The 7819-nt window shown below is 45.4% G+C and overlaps 1 protein-coding gene across 3 annotated transcripts in view; it reads right to left on the bottom strand.

Annotated features, from left to right (window-relative positions):
- Positions 1-2858: 2858 nt before the first annotated feature.
- The window catches only part of MICAL3 (microtubule associated monooxygenase, calponin and LIM domain containing 3), a 107481-nt gene continuing 102520 nt past the window's right edge, over positions 2859-7819 (bottom strand). For all 3 annotated transcript variants that reach the window (XM_053942017.1, XM_053942014.1, XM_053942018.1), the window contains one exon: positions 2859-7784. In XM_053942017.1, the coding sequence (XP_053797992.1) occupies positions 7600-7784 (185 nt within the window). In that variant the 3' untranslated portion in view covers positions 2859-7599. The remainder of the gene's footprint in view (positions 7785-7819) is intronic.

The following is a 7819-nucleotide window of genomic DNA, read 5'->3' as shown; positions in this document are numbered from 1 at the left end:
CAGTGTCCAACCCGAACCTCCCCTGGTGCACTTTAAAACTTTGTGCTCTCACTCTGTCACTTGTTGCCTGGGAGAAGAGGCCAGCCCCTACCTTGCTACAACCTCCTTTCAAGTCTTAGTCATACAGTCCTACTTCAATTAATTACTCCTTAATACAGCCTTACACTTAGTCATACAGTCCTACTTCAACTAATTACTCCTTAATACAGCCTTACACTTCAACATAGCTCTAGTGCCAGTGCCTCGCTCAGGCTTTGGATGGCCCCACAGGGTGTGCCAAGGGTGCCTGACCTTAGGCACCTTAGGGTGCTTTTTAAAGTTATGGGATTCTGCAAAACAGACTGAGTCAATTCTGGTTGAGGTTTGAGTAATATTGGCTTCCCGTTGGGCAGGGAAAAAATGACACACAAATATGTACATTTCAAGGAAGTGAAGTTTCTGTTTTCCCAAACTGTTTTGCTTTGCCCTGCAAAGGCAGCACTGCCCTAAGCAGCACTGTCCCCCCTCTCCCTCCTGCCAAAAGTGTGTTCCTTTTTTTTTTTTTTGAGAAATCGCTGTGAGTTTTTTTATACCTTTTTGTTTCTGGTATCTGAGTGATATGGATTATATATCTGTATAGAACATGTGAATAATAAAAAAGAGATGTTATCTCATCTTGCTTACAGAAAGCCACGTGATTTCTGCACCTGAGACATGCAGAAAAACAACATAAACTAGGAAATACTAGTTTATCCACTTTCCTGGTATCCACAGGCATTCACACTGTTCCCAAGGCAAAATAGCACTTTTTCCAGAACTGGTTTCTGGAGCAGTGGGTTTTTTTTGTTCCTTGTTTTGAATGCTTGTAAAAGGATGCAGGCTAAGGAAGGAGGCAACTCTACATCATATCCCTTAATATCTGTAAAATGAATCATGCAGCCCTTCTTCCCTGTGGCTCCAGGAGGAGATGCAGCCAGATGCCAGCACTGTTTTTTCCACCCACTGCCACCTAAAGGATCGTTTTTCTGGTAACTGCTCCACTGCGGCTGATGCTTAGGATTTAAAGCAGGAAGATACACTCAGGACCTGCTGGAATTCTTATGACATGTGTGGCCAGGTAGAATCCTTACAGGATCAGGTTTTCATTCTCCAATGTGCGTGACTTAAAAATGCAATTGCTGATGCAGACAGCAAATGCTAATTATTGCCACAGCACTGATGGTGAGAACTTTTCAAAAGAACCCTATAAAACCATGAGGGAAGCCAGAATGGCAGGGGGCTGTAGGCATGACTTTCCCTTAGTTATTTTTCCTGACAAAGCTCCTGAGAAGTTTCCTGTCTTTAGCCAGGCCGAGTACAGCCAGGAGGGCAGCATAAGATAAAATATATCTGCTGCTGCCAGAAAGAGGCTCTGCACACTTCTTAATGAACCCACTGACAACCTACCTCCCGTGCTCCCGAGAGCTGAGGGAACATTCACCCTCCCACCTCGGTAACTTCTGCGTGTTCCTCACCTCTGCCAGGAAAGAGCCAGGGAGGGGTTGTGCTTCTGCGCCAAGGGGAACCACGCAGGGTGGGTGGTGAGGCAGCTTCGTGGGCATGGAATGGGTCAGAGGCTTCTGAAGGCTACTTTCATTATCAAGGGAAAAGGAAAGCACCAGCTGCCACCAGGCTGAGCTCCTGGGGTGGGGTTTACTTGTTAGAGGATCTTTTACTGGTGCAATTTCGCAGTTAATCTGTGCAGGAGCATTCTTCTTGGAGGGTCAGTGTAGGTTTTGCCCAAGCTAGCAACAGATAAAGCTATTCCTAGACCCATTGTTCCATCCACAGTTTGTAAAACAGCAGAATGTCTTTGTTCCTAATTGGGATTGAGAACTAACAAAATTTGCAGTGTTAAAAAAGCCATGCTGACGTGTTGGAAGACTATGGATGCGAGCCAACTCCTGTGTCCGAGTCCAGCAGTCACTTTCCAGACATTCATTTTTCTTCTGGCATCAAGTGAGAAATCCTCACAGACTGGCGTTTAAAAGCAGAAAGATCCCCCATCCCTGGGTAACCACAGCTTTCTCCCACTACTATTTTTATTCCCACTACTATGGGGGAACGAAAGACCAGAAGAAAAGAACAGGAAGAATTGTAAGGTTTGAAACGTACTCAGTAACCTGCTGCCCTACTGAGCTGCACAAATGAGGCAGCGAGAGCTGTCATTCCTGCCACCTGCAGCACAGCCTGCTGGCCCAGCCTCCAGGCAAGGGGAAATCCGAGGCATCATCACTCCTGCTGCAGTAATAGGTTTCCTTTCATCACACCACCATAGGAACACCAGGGTTTATTCCTTTGTTTTTGAAAATGGTTGAGTGGGCAAGAAGATTAAACACATTGTTTGGGATTTCCCCAGCCGGGATTTCCCCCGCCATCCTGTGCGAAACTTCTGCTTCTTAAAAAAGAAAAAAAAAAGGTTAAAAAAAGTCAGCACAGAGGCATTAATATGATTCTCCCCATATTTTACTGAATGCTGCTACACCAGCATCAGATGTTCAGGTTAGTACTGCAGGCTGAGGAAGTGAGCTTCAGCTATAAAAATGAAATCCTCGTTTCTACAAGCCAATTTATATTACCTGCATGCCTTCTTGGCTATTTATAGTAACTTCACTCAGAATCTGAAGAAACAATGTAGAATATGCACATGTACTGGGGGGTGTATTGTTGATTTCTTGGCATCAGGTAATTCAGAGTGGCTGAGAGTGAGTCAGCAAAAAATTGGAGTCAGGCACTTTAACAGCCAGATTTATCGCTAGATCACTTCCTCTCAGGTCCTCATCAATCGTCAACCAAGGAAGTGACATCAGAGGAAAGAAACAATAGCACCACCAACAAAAAAGAAAAAATAATTAATGACTTTATTTTTTTTTTTTTTTAGTTCAGTTGGCCATCTGAGGTGCTAACGTCTCAACACCAATGAAGCAAGTGTGCATAAAAACAAACGATAGAACACAACCAAACAGAAGAAAACAGGCTGGAACAGAGTTGCTTTTGTACAGGTAGGGTGTTCCCTTTTCTGTTAACGCTCCATACATGCCAACCGTAAAAGCCTTGAACAATCTGAATATCAGAGTTCACGTTCCTACAAAAGGGCAGATGCCAAAGCAACTCCCTTGGCCTGGACCAGACTTCACACACACGTGCATGCACCCACAGATACAGAGTGTTTAAATTACTGCAGCGCCATCAGAACATGGCATCCTCCCCTTCACACCTGCTTTCAGGGACATCCTCATCTGCCTGCTACCCTGCCTAGTACCTGCCAAGCAGGCACAGACAGGCAGGGTAGCAGGCTTGGACAATCCAAAAGCAAGGAACTTTTGGGAAGCTTCCCATCTCTGTTACTTTGCAAAGGTCGACAGCCAGCCATCTCGTTCTCTGTGAACTATATACAGGCTGGTTTTTAGTATGCTTTAGAGCTCTCTTCCTTGCAGACAGTGACAACTGAAATTCCCATTGCAGCTTTTCAGTTTGCACACAGGAGATTTTACAATGCAACACCTCTCTCAATCCACTGGTGTGTGGCGTAAACACTTAATGGAAAACTCATTTTATAAGAATGTTAACTCATTTTGTAAGAATGTAGCTGCTCACAAAAGGGAATTGCTCGCTGCTCTAGATCATGCTGTCTAGACCACTTAGAATACTTCATAACGTTCAGGATTAGGATGTATAAAAATATTAAAACCCACCAGAGTGCACACAAATGTGGTGACTAGCTCTATGCAAGCACCGTGTTCTAACAGAGGCCTAGGCATTGCACAAAACTCAGATTCTTGACCATGGGGGTAGCCCAAGGATCCACTGGTGCCTTTACATACAAACAAATATTTACAGAAAATGCAGAGACAGAGAGAGAAGGACAGACTTTTAAAACTCGCGGTCGCTCTAAAATATGTTCAGCAATGCAGTTTATAACATGCCCTAGTGAGACCAGGGGGTATTGGTTAACTGAAAGAAGGAATATGTCTGAAAGTTGGAGCTGAAATGTCTTGTCACCTCCCTACACATTAGTTCTCTGAAGCTCAGAATTTTACAGCCAGTTGTGACTTTTAATGAGAAAATGGTTAAAAGGAACAGAACAGTTTAAAAAAAGAATGGTACTGTGAAAACAGCAGATTAGTTGTTCTGGCAGTCCTCACTCCCCCACCTCCATTTACCTCCTGGGCGCTTCCTTCCAGGAGCTGGTGTTCCCCTCCCTTCCCCGTAGGGGCTGAAGGGCTTTGCCCCATCCTCAGTGTGCCCATTTTGAAACCAGCACGGCTCAGGTTCCAAGCTCGGCTCTCTTCCCACCTGCTGCCGGGATGAAGCGGCCAGCCCCGGGTCAGGACCGTGTCACCTGGGGACAGCCACCCTTGCGTGCCCACGTCTCGGGAGCTGAGGGTCCCTCGGCTCTCCTCACACGTGGGATGGACACACGTCATTGAATGCACGTGGCTGAGCGTGCGCTGCGGGCAGCGCGAAGAGCTAGAACATCCTGCTCGGATTCGGATACAAATAAGGAATCTTGTGCTCACAAGAACCTTCTTCAGCTTTAAAAATACAAAATTTGAGTTAAAAATATTCAGAGAGTAAAAAAACCCACTATCTGATATGCAAGTCATATTCTTAAAGTGCAACTGAACAGCAAATAACAAGTTGTGCCTTTTACAACCATTTTGATATAAAAAGGCCTTTTAACATTCCCTTTTGTGTGTTTTTAATCAATTTGTGTGTGCGATGTTAGCTCTGTGTTTTCATTCTTGATGCTGGAGGCCTTCAGCACAACCCAAAGAGTTCAGGGTTAGAATATGTGGGTTTTCTGTGCAATAAGGTATTACACCCTGAAGCGATCTCACTCTTCAGCATTGCAAAGATCTGGCCAATGTCCCTCAGCATGAAAGGGAAAAGAAACCATCTGGTGTTTCTTCTTCAGGACTTTGTTCTACAGCTCACATTTAACAACCATCTGTTACAAGTTAGATGTGGTCCATATACCCAGTGCACTATAAAATGGACTGAGGGCAATTCTCTGCACAAGACAATTTACACTAAACTTTCTTTTTTCCCTCCTCCTGCACTCCAGCTTCCAGTGGCCCCTCAAATGCAGACTGTGTAAACTACCACTGCCAGTTTGACTCGGGCAGCAGGCCCTGCACCAGCAAACGGGAGGGAATTCTGTTCATCAGACATCCTGCTGGTAAAGCCACCACTCTGGGATGCTGGAATGGCAGGTGCCACTTGCTAAACACACACAGTTATGAAGTAGCACTGCAGCTGCCTGTCTGTCTGCTTGGTTTCCACGAGTTATCTGGATTTAATTTGTAATGCCTTAGCATAAAACACTAGGTGGAATAAAGGGAGAACACTTTGGGTGGAAAACACGGGTTTCCACAGTTAGCAACCAAGCACTGCTCAGAGTCCCCATGGACACTCCCTCAGCCTGGGGCATTCTCCCAAGTCAGAGGTGAATTCAAATCATGGACCTCGGCTTACAGGAGACCCCTCTGAAGGAGGTAGAGAGCCAACAGCAAGAAACCACGCAAACCTCTGTGCCAGGGCAAAAGACTGAAGGATGTTCAGCCCTGTTGGGGTGCCTCGCACCGGCAGTGTCAATTCCAGCTGGAAGAGTCAGTAGGCTGTACAAATGTGCTTGGGAATGGGACACGTTCTCAGAGACATCAGAAAGCAGCCTTGGTACTTCTTTAACAGGAAAAGAACACAGTCAGCATGCCAAGGAGGGAAACCCTCTGGACACATCATGTGAAGGACAGGACACATCCCCAGTGCACAGTGCTGTTTCAGCTCTGCAGGAGAGGTTAAGGACACGGTTTGCCCAGGGAGTCTGTCCCACAGGCAGTGGGGCTGAGCTGCTCAGTGCACATCCTGCTCACTGGTTATTGTGTGGCTACAGTCAGGACCCTCCTGGCTGAAAAGCAGCAGATTCACTAACTGGGCCAAAAGGAGCTTCTTCCAACAGATACAGCAGGAAATGTGCTATTTTTGTTTTTGTGGAAACCCCTTGAACTGTATCAGGACTGTGAGGATCTCCTCTTTCAGTGAGGAAGAGACATACGGGATACTTCTACCTCACACTTTTGGCTTTCTTGTTATAAAAATGTAAAATTTAAATAAATATGGGTTTGTTAGCCCAAAAGAGAGAATGTGGGATGTGGAAGAAAAGGATGCTAAGAACACAAATAGATTCTTAAACTCCATGAGTGCACAGGATTTTTTCATACAGGAAAACTCCTAGGGCAGGATGCATCCATGGGTACATAAAGGCTGCCCTTGCTGTGAAGCAGGGACCGATCCGCAGTAGTGTCTTTCTCTAACAGAGTTAAAACACTCCCTCCACAATCAAATATGTGTAACAATCAAATTATTATTAAGAACTCTAATAAATAGCCACAGGTAACAACGTCCAGTAATTTTGAAGTGGAAGTTGTAGGATGCAGCAGGCACACACACCCATCACTCGTCCATTTTTTTCCTAAAAGATACAAAAATGAATCTTCTTTCAAGTATTAAAAAAATAAGTTAATTGACATAAAAGGGTCAAAGTGACTGAGGGCCCAGGCAGGTCTTAAGCTTTGTTTCCAATGTGCAAAAACAAAATACAGAGGAAGAAAAAAATAAAAACACTGAAAAGTCTTAATGGTGGTTCAGTCACTTAAGGACTTCTCCCTTTTAGGGGGCCTAATAACCAGGGAATGCTGCCTGGGAACACCCCTGCCCCAGCACACACTTACCACTGTCCCACAGCAGTATTTTCCAGTGTCAAAACAGTCACAATAAAAACAGAACAAGGAAGCCCACCAGCCTCTGAGCTGTGGCCATGAAGACTAAGGCCAGCAGTAGCTGCCTCTCCAGTGTGTAGCAAAGCAGATAGGCATCTTCCCTCTCTCTTCTGCTCCCTTTGCTCCTCACAAGAAGATTTAGGAGGCTAAGGTAGTGAAAGGGTCCACTGATGCCCACTTCTCTCCAAAAACCAAGAGGCAGAGAGTTCCATCAAACATAGTAGTATCTTCTCTGTCTTGTATTTCTTCATATCCATGCATAAGGATCAACTGCAGGTTTCTTTGGTGGGGAGGAAGACTAAAGCAAAGAAGGTGTTGCCCTGGGCTTCTGGAGCTCTCCTGGACAGCTGATTCCACTGCTACAGGCTGCTGTGGTTTTTCAGGAAAGGTTGCCATTTCCCTCCCTTTTATTAGAACTGGTGTAGTAAAAATGGGAAAGGAATGGACTGCCTTAAATCCAGTGTAGTTAAGGGCACTTCTTCCCTTAACCTCCTTCCCCACACATGGATTATTCCCCCCTCCCTCCTACCACACACAAAATATGGTCCATTGTACAGGACCTCAAGGAGACTCCACAGTCTCAACTCATTTCTTCAACTTGGCTTGCAGACATGTAAAACTTAAGCTTCTGGAACCAACACACTGATCAAAAGGCTTCTGAGTGCTTCAAACCAAATCCCTGCATGCTGTTGGACCCTTCAGAGGTTTCCCCTTCAACATCTTCCTATCCATGTAATTCTGGCAAACTCAGGGTAGGCCAACTGGACAACACAGACCAGCAGAGGTAAATGTGTTAAGCTCAGGACCAGTTCAAGCTAAAACCTTTGGAAAGCATGACTGCCTCCAGGTCCTTGTCTTCCTCTTTTTCTCGAAGCCGCTGCTCCTCAAGGAGAGCCACAAGGGAATCTCTCTGCTCCACTACTTCAAGCATTTCATTCAGGATCCTCTTCTCCTCCGAGAGCTCCTCATCTGTCTTCAGATGATCTACAGAGATAGCAAGAACTATCAGCATAGACAAG

This window comes from Vidua chalybeata, chromosome 5 (assembly GCF_026979565.1).
Source record: "Vidua chalybeata isolate OUT-0048 chromosome 5, bVidCha1 merged haplotype, whole genome shotgun sequence".
Taxonomy (NCBI): domain Eukaryota; kingdom Metazoa; phylum Chordata; class Aves; order Passeriformes; family Viduidae; genus Vidua; species Vidua chalybeata.
The sequence above is the reverse complement of the archived record's forward strand: the minus strand, read 5'-3'. Positions and strand labels throughout refer to the sequence as shown.